Raw genomic sequence first — 27,747 nt, 5'->3', positions numbered from 1 at the left:
GCATTTCTGAGATCACATGGGTGGAAAGTGAACAAGGAAAGAGTTCTCTATCCCCAATCTCAAGGGTTTCCCTCCTAGGGACTCTGATAGATTCTGTAGAAATGAAAATTTACCTGACGGAGTCCAGGTTGTCAAAGTTTCTAAATTTCTGCCGTGTTTTTTCATCCCATCCGCGCCCTTCGGTGGCTCAGTACATGAATGAAATCGGCTTAATGGTAGCGGCAAGGGACATAGTACCGTTTGCACGTCTACATTTCAGACCGCTGCAACTATGCATGCTCAGTCAGAGGAACGGGGATTACACAGATTTGTCCCCCTGTTAAACCTGGACCAAGAGACCAGAGATTCTCTTCTCTGGTGACTATGTCGGGTCCATCTGTCCAAGGGTATGACCTTCCGCAGGTCAGATGGGACAATTGTTACAATAGATGCCAGCCTTTTAGGTTGGGATGCAGTCTGGAACTCCCTGAAGGCTCAGGGATAGTGGACTTAGGAGGAGACCCTCCTTCTAATAAATATTCTGGAACTGGGAGTGATATTCCATGCTCTTCAGACTTGGCCTCAGTTAGCAACTCTGAGGTACATCATACTCAGTCGGACAATATACACGACTGTGGCTTACATCAGCCATCAAGGGGGAACAGAAGTTCCCTAGCGATGTTAGAAGTCTTACAATGATTCACTGGACAGAGACTCACTCTTGTCTATCAGCTATCCATATCCCAGGTGTTGAGAACTGGGAGGTGGATTTTCTAAGTCGTCAGACTTTTCTTCCGGGGGAGTGGGATTTCCTCCGGAGGTCAAGACCAAGCAGGAGAGGGCTTTGGTGTTTTTGACAGCGCCTGCGTAGCCACGCAGGACCTGGTATGCAGATCTGGTGGACATGTCATCCTTTCCATCACGGTCTCTGCTTCTGAGACAGGTCCCTCTACCTCAGGGTCCTTTCAACCATCTAAATAGAATCAATCTGAGATGGACTGCCTGGAGACTGAACGCTTGATGTTATCAAAGCATGGCTTCTCCGAGTCAGTCATTGATACCTTAATACAGACATGAAAGCCTGTCTCTAGGAAAATTGAACATAGATATGGTGTAAATATCTGATTGTTATGAATCCAAGGGTTACTCATGGAGTAAAGTATGGATTCCCAGGATATTATCTTTTCTCCAAGATGTTTTTGAGAAAAGGGTTGTCAGCTAATTCCTTAAAAGGGGACAGATTTTTACTCTGTCTATTTTTTTGCACAAGCGTCTGGCAGGTATTCTAGACGTTCAGGCATTTGGTCAGGCTTTGGTTAGATCCAAGCCTGTATTTAAAACTGTTGCTCCGCCATGGAGCTTAAACCTGATTCTTAAGGTTCTTCAAGAAGTTCCGTTTGAACCTTTTTTGTTCCATAGATATCAATCTTTATCTTGGAAAGTTCCTTTTGGGTAGCTAATTCCTCGACTCGTAGAGTCTCCAAGTTATCTGTGTTACAATGTGATTCTCCTTATCTGGTCCTTCGTACGGATAAGGTAGTCCTGCGTACCAACCTGGGTTTTTTCCTAAGGTGGTATCTAACAAGTACATCACTCAAGAGATAGTTGTTCCATGCTTGTATCCTAATCCTTCCTCAAAGAAGGAATGTCTATTACACAATATTGGACGTGGTTTGTGCTTTAAAGTTTTACTTACAAGCTACTACAGTTTTCATCAAACGTTCACCTTGTTTGTTGTCTATTCTGGACAGAGGAGAGGTCAAAAGACTTCAGCAGCCTCTCTGTCTTTTTGGTTAAAAAGCATAATTCATTTAGCTTATGAGACTGCTGGACAGCAGCCTCCTGAAGGGATTACAGCTCATTCTACTAGAGCTGTGGTTTTCACTTGGGCCTTTTTTAAATGTGGCTTCTGTTGAACAGATTTACAAGACGGAGTCTTGGTCTGCGCTTCATACTTTTCAAATTTAACAAATTTGATACCTTGCTTCTTCGGAGGCTATTTTTGGGAGAAAGGGTTTTTTACAGGCAGTGGTAACTTCCGTTTAAGTACCTGCCTTGTCCCTCCCATCATCCGTGTACTTTAGCTTTGGTATTGGTATTCCATAAGTAATGGATGATCCGTGGACTGGATACACTTAACAAGAGAAAACATAATTTATGCTTACCTGATAAATTTATTTCTCTTGTAGTGTATCCAGTCCACGGCCCGCCCTGTCACTTTAAGGCAGGTAATTTTTTCATTTGAACTACAGTCACCACTGCACCCTATGGTTTTTCCTTTCTCTGCATGTTTTCGGTCGAATGACTGAATATGGCAGTTAGGGGAGGAGCTATATAGCAGCTTTGCTGTGGGTGGACTCTTGCAGCTTCCTGTTGGGAAGGAGAATATATTCCATAAGTAATGGATGATCCGTGGACTGGATACACTACAAGAGAAATAAATTTATCAGGTAAGCATAAATTATGTTTTTTCTAAGGTTTTATGGACTGATGAAATGAGAGTGAGTCTTGATGGGCCAGATGGATGGGCCCGTGGCTGGATTGGTAAAGGGCAGAGAGCTCCAGTCCGACTCAGACGCCAGCAAGGTGGAGGTGGAGTACTGGTTTGGGCTGGTATCATCAAAGATGAGCTTGTGGGGCCTTTTCGGGTTGAGGATGGAGTCAAGCTCAACTCCCAGTCCTACTGCCAGTTTCTGGAAGACACCTTCTTCAAGCAGTGGTACAGGAAGAAGTCTGCATCCTTCAAGAAAAACATGATTTTCATGCAGGACAATGCTCCATCACACGCGTCCAAGTACTCCACAGCGTGGCTGGCAAGAAAGGGTATAAAAGAAGAAAATCTAATGACATGGCCTCCTTGTTCACCTGATCTGAACCCCATTGAGAACCTGTGGTCCATCATCAAATGTGAGATTTACAAGGAGGGAAAACAGTACACCTCTCTGAACAGTGTCTGGGAGGCTGTGGTTGCTGCTGCACGCAATGTTGATGGTGAACAGATCAAAATACTGACAGAATCCATGGATGGCAGGCTTTTGAGTGTCCTTGCAAAGAAAGGTGGCTATATTGGTCACTGATTTGTTTTTGTTTTGTTTTTGAATGTCAGAAATGTATATTTGTGAATGTTGAGATGTTATATTGGTTTCACTGGTAAAAATAAATAATTGAAATGGGTATATATTTGTTTTTTGTTAAGTTGCCTAATAATTATGCACAGTAATAGTCACCTGCACACACAGATATCCCCCTAAAATAGCTATAACTAAAAACAAACTAAAAACTACTTCCAAAACTATTCAGCTTTGATATTAATGAGTTTTTTGGGTTCATTGAGAACATGGATGTTGTTCAATAATAAAATTTATCCTCAAAAATACAACTTGCCTAATAATTCTGCACTCCCTGTAATGCAGGTGTCGGCTATGTTGGGGGCAACAGATTAGGGGTTCATAAGTATAATGTAGTGTTTGCGATGCGGGAGGGCCTCGGTTTAGGGGTTAATAGGTAGTTTATGGGTGTTAGTGTACTTTTTAGCACTTTAGTTATGAGTTTTATGCTACAGCGTTGTAGTGTAAAACTCATAACTACTGACTTTAAAATGCGTTAGGAATCTTGTCGGTAGAGGCTTTACCGCTCACTTTTTGGCCTCCCAGGACAAACTCGTAATACCGGCGCTATGAAAGTCCCATAGAAAAAAGGATTTACGAACTTTACGTAAGTCAGTTTGCGGTAAGGCCAAACAAGTGTGCGGTACACCTATACTCGTAATAGCAGCGGGCGTAAAAAAGCAGCGTTAGGACCTGTTAACGCTGCTTTTTTACCTTAACGCACAACTCGTAATCTAGCCGCAGGTTTCCAAATTTGAAACTTGTTCTTAAATCCAAACTTTTTTTGTTGTTGTTGAAAACTTTTATTTTTGGCATGTCAAACAGTTGTATACAATGTGTACAGAAATGGACTGAGATCTTCTCAGATATGAAATTAACAAAGTCTATAAGGTAGAGCTAGTGAGTCCTCTCTTCACAGACCTCTAATGTACATTAAGTCTTATTGGGTTTCCACAAATGACATTAGAAATATTTGTCCACCCATTGACATCATTTTTCTTATTTCTCTTGTAAAGGTGTATCCAGTCCACGGGTTCATCCATTACTTGTGGGATATTCTCCTTCCCAACAGGAAGTTGCAAGAGGACACCCACAGCACAGCTGTCTATATAGCTCCTCCCCTAACTGCCAACCCCAGTCATTCTCTTGCAACACTCGACAAGAAAGGAAGTATCAAGAGATATGTGGTGACTTAGTGTAGTTTTTACCTTCAATCAAGAGTTTGTTATTTTTAAACGGTACCGGCGTTGTACTGTTTTACTCTCAGGCAGAAATTAGAAGAACAGTTCTGCCTGGAGATTTGACGATCTTAGCGGTTTGTAACTAAGGTCCATTGCTGTTCTCACACATAACTGAAGAGTATGGAAAGAAAACTTCAGTTGGGGGGACGGTTTGCAGATCACCTGCTTTGAGGTATGTTCAGTATATTTTTTCTAGAGATATGATAAAGTCTAGAAAATGCTGACAGTGCCTGGTATATTTGAGGTAAGCCTGATACAGTGATTTAACAACGACTGGGATCATGCTTACAAGATAAGGGTAATATTCATGTTAATTCTCATATTACTTAGTGTAAAAACGTTTGCATAACTTACAGAAAAAACGTTTTTTCTCTGAGGGTGATAAATCTTTATTTGGGGCCTAGTTTTCCACATGGCTTGTTAGATTACTCCTAGGAGTACTTTTTTAAGGCCCTCTGACATTGAGTGCATGGTGGGAGGGGCCTATTTTCGTGCACTTTATGCGCAGTTGATATTCAGACTGAGACATCCAGCTTCCCTAAAGGAGTCCTCTGGCATCTAGGACCACTATAGAGGGTTTTTTTCCTGCAAAAATCGTGTTTAAGGGCAGGTAGGAGCCACAGCAGAGCTGTGGCAGTGTGTTTGACTGTTTTTTAACTGTTTTACCATTTTTCTAATCCGGTTTGGGGCCTAAGGGGTTAATCATCCATTTGCAAGTGGGTGCAATGCTGCTTTAGTCTCTTATACACACTGTAAAAATTTCGTAGAGTTTACTACTTTTTAACACTGTTTTGCAGTTTATGTGGTAGTTTTTTTCTCTTAAAGGCACAGTACCGTTTTTGTTTAATTGCTTTTTCACATTTATTAAAGTGTTTTCCAAGCTTGCTGGTCTCATTACTAGTCTGTTAAACATGTCTGACATAGAGGAAACTCCTTGTTCATTATGTTTAGAAGCCATGGTGGAACCCCCTCTTAGTATGTGTACCAAATGCACTGACCTTTCTATAAGTTATAAAGATCATATTATGGCTTTTAAAGATTTATCACCAGAGGTTTCTCAGACTGACAAAAGGGAGGTTAAATCACCTAGCTCTCCCAATGTGTCAGAACCTATATCTCCCGCGCAAGTGACGCCAAGTACATCTGGCGCGTCCAATGCGTTTACCTTACAAGACATGGCGGCAGTTATGAATCATACCCTCACAGAGGTATTGTCCAAACTGCCAGGGTTACAAGGAATGCGAGACAGCTCTGGGGCTAGAACAAATACAGAGCTTTCTGACGCTTTAGTAGCTATGTCTGATATACCCTCATAATGTACAGAAGCCGAAGCAGGAGAGCTTCTATCTGTGGGTGACATTTCTGATTCAGGGAAGGCGTTACTTCAGTCTGACTCTGAAATGACAGCATTTAAATTTAAGCTTGAACACCTCCGCTTATTGCTCAGGGAGGTTTTAGCGACTCTGGATGACTGTGACACCATTGTGACTCTGGATGACTGTGACACCATTGTAGTCCCAGAGAAACTGTGTAAAATGGACAAATACTTTGCAGTGCCTGTTTACACTGATGTTTTTCCAATCCCTAAGAGGTTTTCAGAAATTATTACGAAGGAATGGGATAGACCAGGTGCACCGTTCTCTCCCCCTCCTGCTTTTAAAAAGATGTTTCCCATAGATGCAGCTACACGGGACCCGTGGCAGACGGTCCCTAAGGTGGATAGAGCAGTCTCTACCCTAGCTAAGCGTACAACTATCCCCGTCGAGGACAGTTGTGCTTTCCTAGATCCAATGGATAAAAAATTAGAGGGTTTCCTTAAGAAAATCTTTATACAACAAGGTTTTATTCTCCAGCCTCTTGCATGCATTGCCCCAGTCACTGCTGCAGTGGCTTTCTGGTTCGAGTCTCTTGAAGAGGCTCTACAGGTGGAGACCCCGTTGGATGATATCCTAGACAGGCTTAAAGCTCTTAAGTTAGCCAATTCATTTATTTCTGACACCGTTTTTCATTTAACAAAGCTAACGGCTAAGAACTCAGGTTTTGCCATTCAGGAGCGTAGGGCACTATGGCTTAAATCCTGGTCAGCTGACGTTACTTCAAAGTCTAAGCTTCTCAAAATCCCCTTCAAAGGGCAGACCCTATTCGGGCCTGGACTGAAGGAGATAATTTCTGATATTACTGGAGGAAAAGGCCACGCCCTTCCCCAGGATAGGTCCAACAAATTAAGGACCAAACAGACTAATTTTCGTTCCTTTCGAAACTTCAAGAGTGGCGCAGCTTTAACTTCCTCTACTGCTAAACAAGAGGGAAATTTTTCCCAGTCCAAGCCAGTCTGGAGACCTAACCAGGCTTGGAACAAGGGAAAGCAGGCCAAAAAACCTGCTGCTGCCTCTAAGACAGCATGAAGGAGTAGCCCCCGATCCGGGACCGGATCTAGTTGGGGGCAGACTTTCTCTCTTTGCCCAGGCTTGGGCAAGAGACGTCCAGGATCCCTGGGCTCTGGAGATTGTCTCCCAGGGATATCTTCTGGATTTCAAAGCCTCATCTCCAAAGGGGAGATTTCATCTCTCACAATTATCTGCAAACCAGATAAAGAGAGAGGCATTCTTACGTTGCGTTCAAGACCTTCTGATTATGGGAGTGATCCACCCAGTTCCAAGGGAGGAACAGGGGCAGGGATTCTATTCAAATCTGTTTATAGTTCCCAAAAAAGAGGGAACTTTCAGACCAATCTTGGATCTCAAGATCCTAAACAAATTTCTCAGGGTCCCATCCTTCAAGATGGAGACTATTCGAACCATCCTACCTATGATCCAGGAGGGTCAATATAGGACTACCATGGACTTAAAGGATGCTTATCTCCACATTCCGATACACAGAGATTATCATCGGTTTCTCAGGTTTGCCACGGCACCAAGAATCTTTACGAAGGTTCTAGGGTCCCTACTGGCGGTTCTAAGGCCACGAGGCATAGCGGTGGCTCCTTACCTAGACGACATTCTGATACAGGCGTCGACTTTTCAAATCGCCAAGTCCCATACGGACATTGTTCTGGCCTTTTTGAGGTCTCACGGGTGGAAGGTGAACGAAGGAAAGAGTTCTCTCTCCCCTCTCACAAGAGTTTCCTTCCTAGGAACTCTGATAGATTCAGTAGAAATTAAGATTTTTCTGACAGAGGTCAGGTTGTCAAAGCTTCTAACTTCCTGCCGTGCTCTTTATTCCACTTCTCAGCCGTCAGTGGCTCAGTGTATGGAAGTAATCGGCATAATGGTAGCGACAATGGACATAGTTCCGTTTGCCCGCCTACATCTCAGACCACTGCAACTTTGCATGCTCAATCAGTGGAATGGGGATTACACAGATTTGTCCCCTCTGCTAAATCTGGATCAAGAGACCAGGGATTCTCTTCTCTGGTGGCTATCTCGGGTCCATCTTTACAGGGGAATGAGTTTCCGCAGGCCAGAATGGACTATAGTGACGACAGATGCCAGCCTTCTGGGCTGGGGCGCAGTCTGGAACTCCCTGAAGGCTCAGGGTTCGTGGACTCAGGAGGAAGCCCTCCTTCTGATAAATATTCTGGAACTAAGATCGATATTCAATGCTCTTCAGGCTTGGCCTCAGCTAGCTGCGGTCAGGTTCATCAGATTTCAGTCGGACAGCATCACGACTGTAGCCTATATCAACCATCAGGGGGAAACAAGGAGCCCCCTGGCAATGTTGGAGGTTTCAAAGATAATTCTATGGGCAGAGGTTCACTCTTGCCATCTCTCGGCTATCCATATCCCAGGAGTAGAGAACTGGGAGGCGGATTTAATAAGTCGGCAGACTTTTCATCCGGGGGAGTGGGAGCTCCATCCGGAGGTATTTGCCCAGTTGATTCAACTATGGGGCAAACCAGAACTGGATCTCATGGCGTCTCGTCAGAACGCCAAGCTTCCTCGTTATGGGCCCAGGTCCAGGGATCCCAAGGCAGCGCTGATAGATGCTCTAGCAGCGCCCTGGTCCTTCAGCCTGGCTTATGTGTTTCCACCGTTTCCTCTGCTCCCTCGTCTGATTGCCAAGATCAATCAGGAGAGAGCTTCAGTGATTTTGATAGCTCCTGCGTGGCCACGCAGGACTTGGTATGCAGATCTGGTGGACATGTCATCCTTTCCACCATGGACTCTGCCGCTAAGGCAGGACCTTCTACTTCAAGGTCCTTTCAAACATCCAAATCTAATTTCTCTGCGTCTGACTGCTTGGAGATTTAACGCTTGATTCTATCAAAGCGTGGTTTTTCCGAGTCGGTCATTTATACCTTAATTCAGGCTCAAAAGCCTGTCACCAGGAAAATCTATCATAAGATATGGTGTAAATATCTTCATTGGTGTGAATGCAAGGGTTACTCATGGAGTAAAGTCAGGATTCCTAGAATCTTACCCTTTCTCCAAGAAGGATTGGAGAAGGGATTGTCAGCTAGTTCCTTAAAGGGACAGATTTCTGCTCTGTCTATTCTTTTGCACAAACGTCTGGCTGAGGTTCCAGATGTTCAGGCGTTTTGTCAGGCTTTAGTTAGAATCAAGCCTGTGTTTAAACCTGTTGCTCCGCCATGGAGTTTAAATTTAGTTATTAGAGTTCTTCAAGGGGTTCCGTTTGAACCTTTTCATTCCATAGATGTTAAACTTTTATCTTGGAAAGTTCTGTTTTTAGTAGCTATCTCCTCGTCTCGAAGAGTTTCGGAGTTATCTGCTTTACAGTGTGATTCCCCTTATCTGATTTTCCATGCAGATAAGGTAGTTTTGCGTACCAAACCTGGGTTTCTTCCCAAGGTAGTATCTAATAAGAATATCAATCAGGAGATTGTTGTTCCTTCATTATGTCCTAATCCTTCCTCAAAGAAGGAACGTCTTTTACACAATCTTGATGTGGTTCGTGCTTTATAGTTTTTATTTACAAGCTACAAAGGATTTTCGTCAAACATCTGCTTTGTTTGTTGTCTACTCTGGACAGAGGAGAGGCCAAAAGGCTTCGGCAACTTCTCTTTCTTTTTGGCTGAGAAGCATAATCCGCTTAGCTTATGAGACTGCTGGCCAGCAGCCTTCTGAAAGAATTACAGCTCATTCCACTAGAGCGGTGGCTTCCACATGGGCTTTTAAAAATGAGGCCTCTGTTGAACAGATTTGTAAGGCGGCGACTTGGTCTTCGCTTCATACTTTTTCTAAATTCTACAAATTCGATACTTTTGCTTCTTCGGAGGTTATTTTTGGGAGAAAGGTCTTACAGGCAGTGGTGCCTTCCGTTTAAGTTCCTGCCTTGTCCCTCCCTTCATCCGTGTCCTAAAGCTTTGGTATTGGTATCCCACAAGTAATGGATGAACCCGTGGACTGGATACACCTTTACAAGAGAAAACAAAATTTATGCTTACCTGATAAATTTATTTCTCTTGTGGTGTATCCAGTCCACGGCCCGCCCTGTCATTTTAAGGCAGGTGTTTTTTATTTTTAAACTACAGTCACCACTGCACCCTATAGTTTCTCCTTTTTTCTTGCTTGTCTTCGGTCGAATGACTGGGGTTGGCAGTTAGGGGAGGAGCTATATAGACAGCTCTGCTGTGGGTGTCCTCTTGCAACTTCCTGTTGGGAAGGAGAATATCCCACAAGTAATGGATGAACCCGTGGACTGGATACACCACAAGAGAAATAAATTTATCAGGTAAGCATAATTTTTTTTTTGTATTGTCCATAATAGTGAACACTGCACTACTAGTCCGTGCAGGTCAAAGCATTCACATTTTAAACCAATACAAATTGGTCAAAATTGTATGTAACAAAAGATATGTATCACATATTCAACATTCATACTTAACTTAACATTCTAACTGAACTCAACAAACTCAATGGAACTGCAGGAAGTTACTAGGTCACCCAAGAGTATAGGCACTTTATAAGTCTGTGTTGTCGTATTAATGTTCCCATATGTCCCATTCCCCTCTAAGGTTTGCTTCAAGCATGTAAACTGTATTCTTGAAGGGTGTAAGGAGTTGTCTTCTAGTTGGTAAATCTAAGTATAGTTTCCACTTTGTTAAAAATCTCGGAAATGTCAAAGTCATGTAAAACATAGTATCATAATGTTCATATATTACATATGTAAATAACTTGTGTTTCAGAAACTTTATAGAAGGTTTTCTTTTGTGTACCTATTTACAAAATATACGCCTAGATTTCGAGTCTTGCGTTAGCCTTAAAAAGCAGCGTTGAGAGGTCCCAACGCTGCTTTTTAACGCCCGCTGGTATTACGAGTCTTGCAGGTACTTACGTAAATTGCGTATCCTATATTTTCAATGGGATTTTCCTAACGCCGGTATTACGAGTCTTGGAAAAAGTGAGCGGTACAGCCTCTCCTGTCAAGACTTCTACTGCATTTAAAAGTCAGTAGTTAAGAGTTTTATGGGCTAATGCCGTAACATAAAACTCTTAACTAAAGTGCTAAAAAGTACACTAACACCCATAAACTACCTATTAACCCCTAAACCGAGCCCCCCCATCGCAAACACTTAAATAAAAATTTTAACCCCTAATCTGCCGACCGGATATCGCCGCCACTTTAATAAATATATTAACCCCTAAACCGCCACACTCCCGCCTCCCAAACACTAGTTAAATTGTATTAACCCCTTATCTGCCGTCCCTAACATCGCTGACACCTACCTACAATTATTAACCCCTAATCTGCCGCCCCCAACGTCGCTGCCACGATAATAAAGTTATTAACCCCTAAATCTAAGTCTAACCCTAACACCCCCTAACTTAAATATAATTTAAATACATCTAAATAAATATTCCTATCATTAAATAATTTATTCCTTTTTTAAACTAAATACTTACCTATAAAATAAACCCTAAGCTAGCTACAATATAACTAATAGTTACATTGTAGCTATCTTAGGGTTTATTTTTATTTTAAAGGCAAGTTTGTATTTATTTTAACTAGGTACAATAGTTATTAAATAGTTATTAACTATTTAATAACTTCCTAGTTAAAATAAATACAAATTTACCTGTAAAATAAAACCTAACATTAGTTACACTAACTATTAAATTACCTAAATTAACTAGAATTAATTACAATTAAATTAAATAAACTAAAGTACGAAAAAACCCCACTAAATTACAGAAAATAATTAAAAAAAATTTAAACTAATTACACCTAATCTAATCCCCCTAATAAAATAAAAAAGCCCTCAAAAAAATAAATAAAAAAAATTGAGCTCGCATTCTATTGGCTGTTCCAATCAGCCAATAGTATGCAAGCTCAATCCTATTGGCTGTTCTAATCAGCCAATAGGATTGTACTTCAATCCTATTGGCTGATCCAATTCTGATTGTCTGATAGAATTCTATCAGCCAATCGGAATTGAAGGGACGCTATCTTGGATGACGTCATTTAAAGGACCGTCATTGTTCCTGTCGCCGTTGAACGAAGAGGATGCTCCGCGTCGGATGTCTTGAAGATGGACCCGCTCCGCGCCGGATGGATGAAGATAGAAGATGCCGCCTGGATGAAGACTTCTGGCCGTCTGGAGGACCTCTTCTGCCCGGATAGGATGAAGACTTCGGACCGTCTGGAGGACCACTTCTGCCCGGTTGGGTGAAGACGTCTCAAGGTAGGGTAATCTTCAAGGGGGTAGTGTTAGGTTTTATTAAGGGGGGGATTGGGTGGGTTTTAGAGTAGGGTTGGGTGTGTGGGTGGTGGGTTTGAATGTTGGGGGGGTATTGTACTTTTTTTACAGGTAAAAGAGCTGATTACTTTGGGGCAATGCCCCGCAAAAAGCCCTTTTAAGGGCTATTTGTAATTTAGTATAGGGTAGGGATTTTTTTTTTATTTTGGAGGGCTTTTTTATTTTATTAGGGGGATTAGATTAGGTGTAATTAGTTTAAAAAAATTGTAATTTTATTATTTTCTGTAATTTAGTGTTTTTTTTTCCGTACTTTAGTTTATTAAATTTAATTGTAATTAATTCTAGTTAATTTAGGTAATTTAATTATAGTGTAGTGTTAGGTGTAATTGTAGGTTAGGTTTTATTTTACAGGTATATTTGTATTTATTTTAACTAGGAAGTTATTAAATAGTTAATAACTATTTAATAACTATTGTACCTAGTTAAAATAAATACAAAGTTGCCTGTAAAATAAAAATAAATCCTAAAATAGCTACAATGTAACTATTAGTTATATTGTAGCTAGCTTAGGGTTTATTTTATAGGTAAGTAGTTTAAAAAAGGAATAATTTATTTAATGATAGGAATATTTATTTAGATGTATTTAAATTATATTTAAGTTAGGGGGGTGTTAGGGTTAGTCTTAGATTTAGGGGTTAATAACTTTATTATAGTGGCGGCAACGTTGGGGGCGGCAGATTAGGGGTTAATAATTGTAGGTAGGTGACGGCGACATAGGGGGCGGCAGATTAGGGGTTAAAAAATATAATGTAGGGTTTGGCGATGTTGGGGGCAGCAGATAAGGGGTTCATAAGTATAATGTAGGTGGCGGCGGTGTCCGGAGCGGCAGATTAGGGGTTAATAATATAAAGCAGGTGTCAGGGGCGGCGGATTAGGGGTTAATAAGTGTAAGATTAGGGGTGTTTAGACTCGGGGTTCATGTTAGGGTGTTAGGTGTAGACATAAATGTGTTTCCCCATAGGAATCAATGGAGCTGCGTTAGAAGCTGAACGCTGCTTTTTTGCAGGTGTTAGGTTTTTTTTTCAGCCGGCTCTGCCCCATTGATTCCTATGGGGAAATTGTGCACGAGCACATTTTGCCAGCTTACCGCTACCGTAAGCAGCGCTGGTATTGAGGTGAGATGTGGAGCTAAATTCTGCTCTACGCTCACTTTTTTGCGACTAACGCCGGGTTTCTAAAGACCCGTAATACCAGCGTTACTGTAGGTGAGCGGTAAGGGAAAACTGTGCGTTAGCACCGCACCCCATTACTGACAAAAACTCGTAATCTAGCCGATACATTTCCTAGTAAGAAGTACGCAATTGATCAGTAGTTTCTGGTTGTGTCTGTCACTTAGTTGAATGTCTAGAAACAGTATGTCTAACAGTGGGAGAAAGATTGTTTGCCCCATTATTTTTGATAGCCAAAAGGAAATGTAGCTTCAGTATCTTCGAATCTTAGGGCAGTACCATATGTAATGTAAAAAAAGAGAGTCTGGATAAGAGCATTTACTACAAGCATTGGAGAAATCTTTCCTCCACTTGCTCAGTCTATTTGGAGTGAGATAATCTTGGTATATGACCCTGATTTGAGATTCCCTAAGGTCTGTTGCCATGGTGGCCGTCCAGGTTAATTTTAAGCTATTATGTATTGTGTTTTCAGAGTGTAGTCTGGTTGTATGTTTATTCCAGGTGTATAGAAGTTCTTGTTGAGACTTATCGAATCTACATTGGATCAGTAGGTTATATATTGGAGAAATGGCATAATTGTTCATATAGAATCTAGAGTGGATTAAGGTTAGTGGTGTGTTATTCCAAAATGTAGTACAATTTTGTAGAATCTGATTTATGTAGTTGCGCAATTGAAAATAGGCGAACCTTTGTTTTGTAGAGGTGTAATATTTTCTACAAATAACATCAAAAGGCAGGACCGATTTTGTTCGGTCGTCTAGAACTTTGCTCTGGTTAGTAATACCTAATTGTTCCCAATTGTGGAAGGCAGGGTATAATGAGTCCAGATTGAATCTAGGGTTTCCACAAATAGGTAGGTGTCTTGAGTGAGAGGGGTCTATTCCTAATAGGAATAGTTCCTAATTCCTATATGTTTGTGCAGTGACTGCCATGCTAGGAGTAGATCACTAAACATTGGTTGGTGTTGGAGCAAAAGGGGTAATTCTGAGAGGGCCGCGTGTGACAAGAAGGAAAGTGAGATCTGAGGAAGTGAAGCCTCTTCTAGGTGCAGGGAAGAAAAGTGTTGCGTACCTAGTTTCCAATCCAGGGCGAGTTGGCCCAGAGATGCCCAATTATAGTAAGTAATGTTGGGGAGGCCTAAGCCGCCTTTAGTGTAAGGCAGATACAATTTAGCTAGACTGAGTCTCAGTTTACCTCCTTTCCATAGAAAGGTGCAAAATGTGCTTTGTAAGGCTGTCCGATCTCCTCGTTTCATTAGTATGGGGAACATTTGCATGGGATAGAGGAGTTTGTGGAGTACATTCATTTTAATTACATGTACTCTTCCCATTAGTGAAAGGGATAAGTGCTGCCAGGCATTCAAGTCCGTTTTAATTTTACATAGTATCAGAGCAAAGTTATGCTCATACCATTTGAATGGGTTAGCTGAGATGTGAATGACCAAATAGGTTAAGTAAGTGTCAAATATGCAAAAGGGGCAAGGACAACGAGTTTCCCCCCGTCGCACGTCTGAGCCAAAGGATTTCGGATTTGTTAACATAAATTTTATATACAGAGAAATCTCCAAATGATTGTATGGCTTCTAGGATTTTGGGGGTATAAATTTCAGGTTCTGAGACAAATAGGAGCATATCGTCTGCATAAAGTGCTATCTGTAGTCTATGGGATTGGAGGTCGATACCAGGAAATATGGTTCTCAGGTAAACTGCCAAGACTTCTAGGACCATATTAAAAAGGAGTGGGGATAAGGGACACCCCTGTCGGGTTCCCCTATGTAGATGTACAGGAGAGGAGTAAAGGTTATTAATTAATAAATATGCAATGGGGCTATTTATAGATGTTTTTGTTAAACGCAATAAAACGGCCTCTTATTCCGAAATTCCGCATGGTGTGAAATAGGTGGTTCCACTCTACTCTATTGAAGGCCTTCTCTGCAACCAAGGACAGCAGGAAGGCCTCCGGCAAAACCAAACTGGTCTTTCCCCTTCTCTCCTGCCAATAGTGAGTCACAACATGGAGGACACGTCGGATATTAGTTACTGAGGAGCGGCCAGACGTAAAGCCAGTTTGATCCGTGTGTAGGACAGTCGGCACTAAGAATTTAAGGCGATTCGCCAGCAGTTTCATTAGCAACTTATAGTCCACATTTAGGAGAGAGATGGGCCTATAAGACTCAGGTAGTGTTGGGTCCCGTCCCGGTTTATGGATGACTGTAATGTTGGCTGCCGAGAAGCTTGCAGAGGGTTATTGCTTATGTGTAAAGTACAGACTAAATAACAAAGTTAAAGGGACAGTCTAGTCAACATTAAACTTTTATTATTCAGATAGGACTTGTAATTTTAATCAACTTTCCAATTTACTTTTATCATCAAATTTGCTTTTTTCTCTTTGTATTTTTAGTTGAAAATAAACCTAGGCAGACTCATATGCTAATTTCTAAGCCCTTGAAGGCTGCCTCTAATCACATGCTTTTTAAATTCCTTTTCAACACAAACAAATTGAAAGTACACGTGGGCCATATAGATAACACTGTGTTCAGGCACAGGGAGTTATTTAAGATTTAGCACATTACAATGCTAAATGCAAGACAATAGATAATAATCAGTCACAGTCATGTGATCAAGGGGCTGGAAGAAGCTTCTTAGATATAAGGTAATCGCAGAGGTAAAAAGTATATTAATATAACTGTGTTGGTTGTGCAAAACTGGGGAATGGGTAATAAAAGGATTATTTATCTTTTAAAACAATAACAATTCTATTGTAGACTGTCCCTTTAATATGGGGGAGATCTGTTAGAGAGCATACGATAGAATTCTGTGGGAAGTCCGTCTAGGCCAGGGGCTTTCCCTAAAGCAAGAGATTTTATTGTTGAGTGTAGTTCATTCTGCGTTATCGTGGCATTTAGTTCATCTGGTCAGGGGACAGTTTGGGTAGGGTGATCTTATCCCAAAATCTATTCTAAGCTTCTACTTTATTAGGTTGTGCTGAGTAAAGATTTGAATAGTATTCTGCAAATTCAGCCACTATATCAGTTGGGTTATGGATTAAGAAATTTCCCTTTTTAAGTACTGGAATACCTCTATTAGCTTGTTTAATCTTAATTAAGTAAGCCAGAAATTTACCGGTTCTGTTGCCATGTTTTAGGAATCTGCCTTGTTTCCTATGTTCTTGGTGTAGGGTGTTTTGTAGTAAGACGGTGTTTCTCTCTTTTTTTCACCTGAAAATATGCTAGTCTATGTGTTGTAGTTGGGGATTGTCTATATGTTAAGTAAGCACTGGTCAAGGTGTCGCTGTAATGCTTTTCCTTACTATCATGTAGACATTTCCTTTTAATGAGGTAGGCAATGATATCTCCTCTAAGAACATTCTTCGCCGTTTCCCAATAAAGTTCAGGGGTGGTTATGTGTGATGCATTGTTGGATGCAAAATCATACCATTGTCTCGTAAGGTATGTACGGAAGTCTGGGGAGGTCGGTAAATAAGTGGAAAATAGAAATACTCTTTTGTTGGTAGGATGGGGAGTAGGAAATAATCTCATGGACACCAGGGCATGGTCAGAAATGGTGATTTTATGAATTGTAGTCTCAGTTATTAGAAATTCTAATGAGTTGGATGTGAGGAAAAGGTCTATAGGGGAAAGCGTGTTGTGTGCTCTAGAAGCGCATGTGTAATCCCTTTCTGTCGGATTTTGTCGTCTCCAGATATCTTGAACACCTAATGTTGAGTATAAAGAGTCAAATATCTTCAGTGCATACTAGTTTGGGATAGTTGCCTGTGTCCTAGGGGCATGGCTTTCTGGATCTTTAAACCTATCAAGTATTGGATTGAGCGTAAGATTAAAATCCCCAGCAAGGATAAATTTAGTGTCTAGGAATGGGGCCAAACGTTTTGTTAGATTTTACCAAAAGCCTGGATTACGTTGATTAGGCCCATAGATATTACACACAGTATACCATTGGTCTTGCCATTTAAGTTTTACTATGACAAATCTGCCATTTGGGTCTATGATCTTAGTGTCTACTTCACATTAAAAATCTTTATGTAGAAGCATAGTCACACCTCTACTAGATTATTGTAAGGGGCACATATAATCTCGGATATTCAATTGGAGATTGTATCCCTCTTATAGTCCAAGAAATGATCTTTACTGTAATTGGGGCGTTATTAAAGATAGGCAATATAGAGAGGAATGAGAGGGGCGTGGTGGGGGAACATATACAATCCTCTGAAAGGTGGGTGTCTAGAAGCATGTTATTCAGTAACCTATAATCTTCCACAGCTAAAATATAACTTAACCATAATATCTTAAACAAGAGAATACACAATAAACAAAACATATACAAATTAGTATACAATCTCACTGGAATTCCAGCCATAAGCGATCAGTGGTCAAAATTATTCTCAAAAAAACCCTGTGTAGGGGGCAATTGAAGTATTAAGGAAAGTTGTTTCCCGGTCGTGCTTGTCAACCAGGAGAGTCCTGCTGTGACTGTGAAAGGGCACTTCTGTGTTGATCCAGAAATTCCTGCGCTTCTTTAGGTGAATCGAAGAATCTTGGACCTCTTAGGGTGTGAAAACGTAGAGGTGCAAGGTAAAGCAGTGTGGCCTGACGGTTCTCTTTATGAAGCGCAAATTATTTTCTTTTTTTCATAACTTCTGCAGAATAATCTTGGAATATGTAAAGCCTTTTGTCATCGTAGAGGATCATCTAAAGTTTACGATGGGCTCTTAGTAGATGTATTTTAGACTGAAAGTTCAGATACTTGATCATTACTTCCCTTGGTGGGGCACCTTTCTCAGAGGATGATATTCTGTCACCTACAATCCTGTGTTCTCTTTCAGCTTTCATTGGGATGAATTGAGCACCTACTTTCAGCAATTTAGGAAGCGAGTGTTCCGCAAAGTACAACAAATCAGATGGCCGTATTGACTCAGGCAGCCCCACAAGTCTGATGTTGTTCCTGCAGGAACGGTTTTCTAAGTCATCAATTTTCTGATGAGGAGAGATATTTTTTTGGATGAGATCTTTAAGTTGGGTGCAAGCAGTATTGTGCCCATCTTCTAGATCAGATATACGTTGCTCCTTAACAGTTAGTCTGGAATTGAATTGTTTGACTTCAGTTGTAAGAGTGTCAATACCTTTCTGTAAATTATCCAACTTAGCCAAAAGGAGAGAATTCAGCTGTTGTTCTGCTGGAGGTGTGGGGGTCTCTGATTGTGCGGTGTCAGCAGTTGTTGACAGTGATGAGAGCACAGAATCAGGGGTCCCCCTTCTTTTCCTGTGACTTGTTCCTGTGTGACATCATGTGTGAGGTTAGATATCTGTCCATGAACAGAAGTAAGTGCATAGTGCATTGATTTTGAGCAGCACTGAATATAGGGGGCTTTTTAGTAGTTCTGTATGACAGTCTCTATAGTCAGGAAGGTTCTTTAATACCAAATGAGGTGGTTTAGTCACCGGTTTTGCTGAGATATAGTTAGGGTATGTCTTCACAGATTAACACAGTCCCTGTGTATCCTGTATGTAATCTTGTATACAGCGTAAGGGTAGTATTTCCCTGAGCTATATAGTATGGTTCAGCAATAGATAGATAGTGATCTTTTGTACCCAGGCAGTTAGTGTATATACCTAACTTTTCCCCTATATGATAGGTAAAAAGCTCTTTTTATATTGAGGTATGGCAGTTCGTTTGTGACAGGTAATTACAGTGTACGTGTGAGAGGTTAAGCGGCAGTGATTCAACAGGCCGCCCTGTCTGGAGAAAAGCGCACTATTAAAGTGTGTGGCGCAGTTATAAGATCAGGGGCTATGTAGTACACCGGGCTGCTTAACGATCTGCAGGAGCTCCTTCTTCATGCCGCCATACTCCTAAATCCAAACTTTTTAATTAATATTTAAAAAAATGCAAATGCTAGTCTATATTTAAAACAACAAATATTACCTTTTTGATTACAGTACTGTACTATGTATACAAAAGTATTAACATTGATATAAAACTAAGCTGTATTATGACATGTAAATATTGTCTAAATGACATAAGATATTTGTTGTTTACACTTGATCCCATCCCCTCGCCAAACTGTCCCATTTTAAAGATGCAGATATTCCCAAGAAGTTTGGATAAAGGGTTTTCTACCTATAACTTGATTTGTTTTCAGTGAGTGAAAAAGACTAAACAACGCTTCAGACTGGGGTAAGAAATGGCTTAGCAGTGACAGAATGAACAGAGTATTTGTAGATTCCATTAAAACTTCAACACATCCAGCCTTTTGTGGCGTTTGTTCAGTAAAAATATCACAGTAACTATCTGAAAGGCTGTAAAGTAAAAATAAAAAACTGTCCTTTCCGATTGAATTAACCACCTGATGTAGTACAAGAATCAAGAGTGACTGGAATGCTTTGTAGAAGCGCACAGAAAGATCATCGTATACGGCCCAGCATGGGGAGAGAGCTCCCAGAACTGTGCGATAATATTATTATATCTTATAAAAGAGCCAGATTTGTAAATAGGTATTTCTTTCATGTAATTAGCAAGAGTCCATGAGCTAGTGACGTATGGGATATACATTCCTACCAGGAGGGGCAAAGTTTCCCAAACCTCAAAATGCCTATAAATACACCCCTCACCACACCCACAAATCAGTTTTTACAAACTTTGCCTCCCGTGGAGGTGGTGAAGTAAGTTTGTGCTAGATTCTACGTTGATATGCGCTTCGCAGCAGGCTGGAGCCCGGTTTTCCTCTCAGAGTGCAGTGAATGTCAGAGGGATGTGAAGAGAGTATTGCCTATTTGAATACAATGGTCTTCCTCTAGGGGATCTATTTCATAGGTTCATTCTCTTGTTATCGGTCGTAGAGATTTCTTCTCCTACCTCCCTTTTCAGATCGACGATATACTCTTATATACCATTACCTCTACTGATTCTCGTTTCAGTACTGGTTTGGCTGTCTACTATATGTAGATGAGTGTCTTAGGGTAAGTAAGTCTTATTTTATTATGACACTCTAAGCTATGGTTGGGCACTTTATATGTAAAGTTCTAAATATATGTGTTTTAAACTTATATTTGCCATGATTCAGGATAATCAGTATTCCTTATTTCAGACAGTCAGTTTCATTATTTGGGATAATGCATATGAAATATTTTTTTCTTACCTTAAAAGAATTTTTTCAATTGACTTTTTTTCCCTGTGGGCTGTTAAGCTCGCGGGGGCTGAAAATGCTTCAATTTATTGCGTCATTCTTGGCGCGGACTTTTTTGGCGCAAAAATTTTGTCATTTCCGGCGCCCTAATTGACGTCGGAAGTTTGTTCATGGTTGCGTCATTTTTTGACGTTCAGACGTTTTTTTGCGCCAAAATTGTGGGCGTCGTTTTTTTCGGCGTCACAGGATGTGGCGTCATACTTGGCGCCAAAAAATATGGGCGTTGTACTTGGCGCCAATAATGTGGGCGTCATTCTTGGCGCCAAAAAATGTGGGTGTCATTCTTGTCTCCACCTTTTTTTCATATTATTTCAGTCACATTTTTCATTGCTTCTGGTTGCTAGAGGCTTGTTCATTTGGCATTTTTTCCCATTCCTGAAACTGTCATTTAAGGAATTTGATAATTTTGCTTTATATGTTGTTTTTTCTATTACATATTGCAAGATGTCTCAACCTGAACCTGGATCAGAATCTACTTCTGGAAAGACGCTGCCTGATGCTGGTTCAACCTAAGTTAAGTGCATCTGTTGTAAACTTTTGGTAACTGTTCCTCCGGCTGTTGTTTGTGATAACTGTCATGATAAACTTTCTAATGCAGATTGTATTTCCATTAGTAATAATCCATTACCTGTTGTTGTTCCTTCAACATCTAATGTTCAGGATGTCCCTGTTAATGTAAAATAATTTGTTTCTAAATCTATTAGGAAGGCTCTGTCTGTTATTCCTCCTTCCAGTAAACGTAAAAGGTCTTTTAAAACTTCTCATATTTCAGATGAATTTTTAAGTGACCGTCATCATTCTGACTTATCTGTTTCTGATGAGGATCTATCTGGTTCAGAAGATTCTGCCTCAGATATTGACACTGATAAATCTTCATATTTATTTAAGATGGAGTTTATTCGTTCTTTACTTAAAGAAGTGTTAATTGCATTAGATATGGAGGAGTCTAGTCCTCTTGATACTAAATCTACTAAGCGTTTAAATTCGGTTTTCAAACCTCATGTAGTTATTCCTGAAGTTTTTCCAGTTCCTGATGCTATTTCAGAAGTAATTTCTAGGGAATGGAATAGTCTGGGTACTTCATTTACTCCTTCTCAAAGGTTTAAGAAATTGTACCCTGTGCCATCTGATAGATTAGAGTTTTGGGATAAAATCCCTAAAGTTGATGGGGCTATTTCTACTCTTGCTAAACGTACTACTATTCCTACGGCGGATAGTACTTCCTTTAAGGATCCTTTAGATAGGAAGCTTGAATCCTTTCTAAGGAGAGCTTATTTATGTTCAGGTAATCTTCTTAGACCTGCTATTTCTTTGGCTGATGTTGCTGCAGCTTCAACTTTTTAGTTGGAGGCTTTAGCGCAACAAGTGTCAGACCATAATGCTTATAGCATTGTTAAACTTCTTCAACATGCTAATAACTTTATTTGTGATGCCATTTTTGATATCATTAGAATTGATGTCAGGTATATGTCTTTAGCTATTTTAGCTAGAAGAGCTTTATGGCTTAAATCTTGGAATGCAGATATGACTTCTAAGTCAACCTTGCTTTCTCTTTCTTTCCAAGGTAATAAATTATTTGGTTCACAGTTGGATTCTATTATTTCAACTGTTACTGGGGGGAAAGGAACCGTTTTGCCTCAGGACAAAAAATCTAAAGGTAAATACAGGGCTGCTAATCGTTTTCGTTCCTTTCGTCAGAATAAAGAACAGAAGCCTGACCCTTCCCCTAAAGGAACGGTTTCCGTTTGGAAACCTTCTCCAGTCTGGAATAAATCCAAGCCTTTTAGAAAGTCAAAACCAGCTCCCAAATCCGCATGAAGGTGCGGCCCTCATTCCAGCACAGCTGGTAGGGGGCAGGTTACGATTTTTCAAAGATATTTGGATCAATTCGATTCACAGTCTTTGGATTCAGAACATTGTTTCTCAATTGTACAGAATAGGTTTCAAGATAAGACCACCTGTGAGAAGATTTTTTCTCTCTCGCATTCCAGTAAACCCAGTGAAGGCTCAGGCATTTCTGAAATGTGTTTCAGATCTAGAGTTGGCTGGGGTAATTGTGCCAGTTCCAGTTCTGGAACGGGGTCTGGGGTTTTACTCAAATCTATTCATTGTACCAAAGAAGGAGAATTCCTTCAGACCAGTTTTGTATCTAAAGATATTGAATCGTTATGTAAGAATACCAACATTCAAAATGGTGACTATAAGGACTATTCTGCCTTTTGTTCAGCAAGGGCATTATATGTCCACAATAGATTTACAGGATGCATATCTTCATATTCCAATTCATCCAGATCACTATCAGTTTCTGAGATTCTCTTTTCTAGACAAGCATTACCAGTTTGTTGCCCTTCCGTTTGGCCTAGCAACAGCTCCAAGGATCTTTTCAAAGGTTCTCGGTGCCCTTCTCTCTGTAATCAGAGAACAGGGTATTGCGGTATTTCCTTATTTGGACGATATCTTGGTACTTGCTCAGTCTTTACATTCTGCAGAATCTCATACGAATCAACTTGTGTTATTTCTTCAAAAACATGGTTGGAGGATCAATTTACCAAAGAGTTCTTTGATTCCTCAGACAAAGGTAACCTTTTTGGGCTTTCAAATAGATTCAGTGTCCATGACTTTGTCTCTAACAGAAAAGAGACGTCTGAAGTTGGTTTCAGCTTGTCGAAACCTTCAGTCTCAATCATTCCCTTCGGTAGCTTTGTATGCTGAACCAGTGGTGCAGGGATTATACAAAGATATCACAAATAATATCCTTAAATCCCAATGTTCGATCTTCTCTGACTTGGTGGTTGGAATCACCATAGTCTAATTCAAGGGGCCTCTTTTGTTCGTCCAACCTGGACTGTAATTTCATCAGATGCGAGTCTTTCAGGTTGGGGAGCTGTATGGGGATCTCTGACAGCGCAGGGGGTTTGGGAATCTCAGGAGACGAGATTACCAATCAACATTTTGGAACTCCGTGCGATTTTCAGAGCTCTTCAGTCGTGGCCTCTTCTGAAGAGAGAATCGTTCATTTGTTTTCAGACAGACAATGTCACAACCGTGGCGTATGTCAATCATCAAGGTGGGACTCACAGTCCTCAAGCTATGAAAGAAGTATCTCGGATACTTGTATGGGCGGAATCCAGCTCCTGTCTAATTTCTGCGGTTCACATCCCAGGTGTAGACAATTGGGAAGCAGATTATCTCAGTCGCCAGACATTACATCCGGGCGAATGGTCTCTTCACCCAGAGGTATTTCTTCAGATTGTTCAAATCTGGGGACTTCCAGAAATAGATCTGATGGCCTCTCATCTAAACAAGAAACTTCCCAGGTATCTGTCCAGATCCAGGGATCCTCAGGCGGAAGCAGTGGACGCGTTGTTGCTTCCTTGGAATTATCATCCTGCCTATATTTTTCCGCCTCTAGTTCTTCTTCCAAGAGTGATTTCCAAAATTCTAATGGAACGTTCGTTTGTACTGCTGGTGGCTCCAGCATGGCCTCACAGGTTTTGGTATGCGGATCTCATTCGGATGGCCAGTGGCCAACCTTGGACACTTCCGTTAAGACCAGACCTTCTATCTCAAGGCCCATTTTTCCATCAGGATCTCAAATCATTAAATTTGAAGGTATGGAAATTGAACGCTTGATTCTTAGTCATAGAGGTTTCTCTGACTCAGTAATTAATACTATGTTACAGGCTCGTAAATCTGTGTCTAGGAAGATTTATTATCGAGTCTGGAAGACTTACATTTCTTGGTGTTCTTCTCATAGATTCTCCTGGCATTCTTTTAGAATTCCTAGAATTTTACAGTTTCTTCAGGATGGTTTGGATAAAGGTTTATCTGCAAGTTCTTTGAAAGGACTAATCTCTGCTCTTTCTGTTCTTTTTCACAGAAAGATTGCTAATCTTCCTGATATTCATTGTTTTGTACAGGCTTTGGTTCGTATCAAGCCTGTCATTAAGTCAATCGCTCCTCCTTGGAGTCTTAATTTGGTTCTGAGGACTTTACAGGCTCCTCCGTTTGAACCTATGAATTCTCTGGATATTAAATTACTTTCTTGGAAAGTTTTGTTCCTTTTGGCCATCTCTTCTGCTAGAAGAGTTTCTGAGTTATCTGCTCTTTCTTCTGAATCTCCTTTTCTGATTTTTCATCAGGATAAGGCGGTGTTGCGGACTTCATTTCAATTTTTACCTAAGGTTGTGAATTCTAACAACATTAGTAGAGAGATTGTTGTCCCTTCATTGTGTCCTAATCCTAAGAATTCTCTGGAAAGATCTTTACATTCTTTGGATGTAGTAAGAGCTTTGAAATATTATGTTGAAGCTACTAAAGATTTTAGAAAGACTTCCAGTCTATTTGTTATCTTTTCTGGTTCCAGGAAAGGTCAGAAAGCTTCTGCCATTTCTTTGGCGTCTTGGTTAAAGTCTTTGATTCATCATGCTTATGTGGAGTCGGGTAAGTCCCCGCCTCAAAGGATTACGGCTCATTCTACTAGGTCAGTTTCTACTTCCTGGGCTTTTAGGAATGAAGCTTCTGTTGATCAGATTTGCAAAGCAGCAACTTGGTCTTCTTTGCATACTTTTACTAAATTCTACCATTTTGATGTTTTCTCTTCTTCTGAAGCAGTTTTTGGTAGAAAAGTACTTCAGGCAGCTGTTTCAGTTTGATTCTTCTGCTTATGATTTCAGTTTTTTTCATTATTTAGATTAAAACTTTTGATTTGGGTTGTAGATTATTTTTTCAGCGGAATTGGCTGTCTTTATTTTATCCCTCCCTCTCTAGTGACTCTTGCGTGGAAGTTCCACATCTTGGGTATCTGCTATCCCATACGTCACTAGCTCATGGACTCTTGCTAATTACATGAAAGAAAACATAATTTATGTAAGAACTTACCTGATAAATTCATTTCTTTCATATTAGCAAGAGTCCATGAGACCCACCCTTTTTGTGGTGGTTATGATTTTTTTGTATAAAGCACAATTATTCCAATTCCTTATTTTTGATGCTTTCGCTCCTTTCTTATCACCCCACTTCTTGGCTATTCGTTAAACTGAATTGTGGGTGTGGTGGGGGGGGGGGGGTGTATTTATAGGCATTTTGAGGTTTGGGAAACTTTGCCCCTCCTGGTAGGAATGTATATCCCATACGTCACTAGCTCATGGACTCTTGAAAGAAATGAATTTATCAGGTAAGTTCTTACATAAATTATGTTTTATGTTATTAAGTATTTATTGGGACAGGAAACCCCAAAATGTTCTTTCATGATTTGGATAGCACATACAATTTTAAACAACATTTTTTATTTCTATTATAAAATTTGCTTCATTCTCTTGTCATCCTTTACTGAAGGAACAACATTGCACTACTGGCAGCTTTATGAACACATCTAGTTAGCCAATCACAAGAGAGAAATGTGTGCAGGCACCAATCGGCAACTAGCTCCCACTAGTGAAGGTTATGTGCGTATTCTTTTTCAACAAAGGATACCAAGAGAACAAAACTCATTTAAAAATAGAAGTGAATTTAAAATTGTGTTAAAATTACATTCTCTATCACAATCATGCAAGTTTAGTTTTGACCCTTTAATGAAGTCTGCAGGTCTGAGCCTCAAGCATAGGTGCTACTTCATCCTAATTGTGCGTACACGTTTGCATGATAGTGAACTAATATGATAAAACAGCTTAGAAATCACCGTTATTATCATAAAATCTTCCATTAACTGTTGCACCTACCACAAAATATATATTTTTAATAGTCCTGAGAACAAACAAGACAATACTACACTGGTGAATGTCAGTCTATTGCAATGTTGTTCATACATTTATAATGTTTATTCAATATTTCATTTTTGCTAACTTCACTTTTTTCTATTCTCACAGGATGGCACTTTATACAATATGCTCTAATTTGTTTTTAATTATTATGGGCTAGATTACAAGTGGTATTGTAAATGCGAGCATTAAATTGCAATATCGCGAGTGCGTTAACTTGCGTTCATATTCATAAGTAAACGAGACTTGCGTGAACAGAATCACTTTTTACACTCAAGGCAATCAGATGGAGGTAAACACTGTCCATTTTCTATTCAGGAGCTGCAATACTTGCAGATCCTGAGCAGTTTACCTATGTATTTAACCATTTTGCATTACAATGACCCTTTAAAGGGACAGCAAAATCATAGTCGCACTTTAATGATTCAGATACAGCATGTAATTTTAAACAACTTTCCAATTTACTTCCATTATCTAATTTGTTCTATTGGTATCCTTTGTTGAAAAGCATACCGGGAGGCTCTGGAGCAGCAATGCAGGTACTACTGGGAGCTAGATGCTGATTTGTGGCTGCACATATATGCCTCTTTTCATTGGCTCACTAGATGTGTTCAGAAAGTGCATTTCTGCTCCTGATACCAGATACGCAAAGAGTGAAGAAAATTTGATAATACAAGCAAATTTGAAACTTTTGGCTTTATCTAAATCATGAAAGAAAAATATTGGGTTTCATGTCCCTTTAAGACCACTTCCAGTGGTGTTTTTAAGCTTTGTCTGTACACATTTAATTTCAGTTGCAGCTTTTGTTTAATAGTATTTCTATGTAATATCCATGTATTTTATTCTTCAATTCCTCTACAAAATAACCTTTAGTAGTGACACAGAAAACTTCACTTCAGATTAATAAACTATATATTTTTTCTTTTAAAGATTTGGCATTTCCTGCTCACGTTGCTGCTCTCAAAGGTGATTTAGTTACACTTAGGAAATTGATAGAAAGTGGCATAATCAACATAAATGAGCGAGATGACAAGGGGGCAACTCCCTTACACAAAGGTAAATATTTCAGTTTGTATTATTTGCTTTTTATGTAATGTTCAGTATATATACTTGTCATGAAAGATCTTCTTACTAATAGTATTACTGCCCACACATGGGTTAAAACAGTGTGCCCATTCTTCAGTGAGACAGGATCTGCTTTTTATTAGGGTAATCTAATTATGCACGTGCTACCAAAAATAAAAAACCCACAGTTATGTCTATACTAAAACTAAATTCCCTTTATAAAAAAACAACCCACGACTTTTCAAAACAAAAAAGAGGAAAGGAGATAACTTAAGCTAGACGCACTCTCACTCAAAGAAGTATCCTTTCTGGTTTTTCTCACTTAGGCCTAAGCTCTCAGGCTGGCCTTACTGGACTACAGGTTTTTTTTTTCTACACCCCATGAGCATTCTACTGGTTCACAGTGGTTACAGACTTCCTGACAATGGTTTGAATGCTCGGTAGTCTGCATTGTTTGTCTCTTTTTCCCCTATGCAGGTAACTTACTACACAGGAGGGATAAGAAAT

The 27,747-nt window shown here is 40.1% G+C and overlaps 1 protein-coding gene across 1 annotated transcript in view; it reads left to right on the top strand.

Moving 5' to 3' along the window:
- The window catches only part of ANKRD42 (ankyrin repeat domain 42), a 100,571-nt gene that overhangs the window by 35,686 nt on the left and 37,138 nt on the right, over window positions 1–27,747 (top strand). Inside the window, 1 exon segment of the mRNA XM_053705074.1 lies at window positions 27,106–27,231. Within this exon segment, the coding sequence (XP_053561049.1) occupies window positions 27,106–27,231 (126 nt within the window).

The sequence above is a fragment of the Bombina bombina genome, chromosome 3 (genome assembly GCF_027579735.1).
Source record: "Bombina bombina isolate aBomBom1 chromosome 3, aBomBom1.pri, whole genome shotgun sequence".
Classification (NCBI taxonomy): Eukaryota; Metazoa; Chordata; class Amphibia; order Anura; family Bombinatoridae; genus Bombina; species Bombina bombina.
Note: the sequence above shows the minus strand (reverse complement) of the source record. Positions and strands in the feature narration are given on the sequence as shown.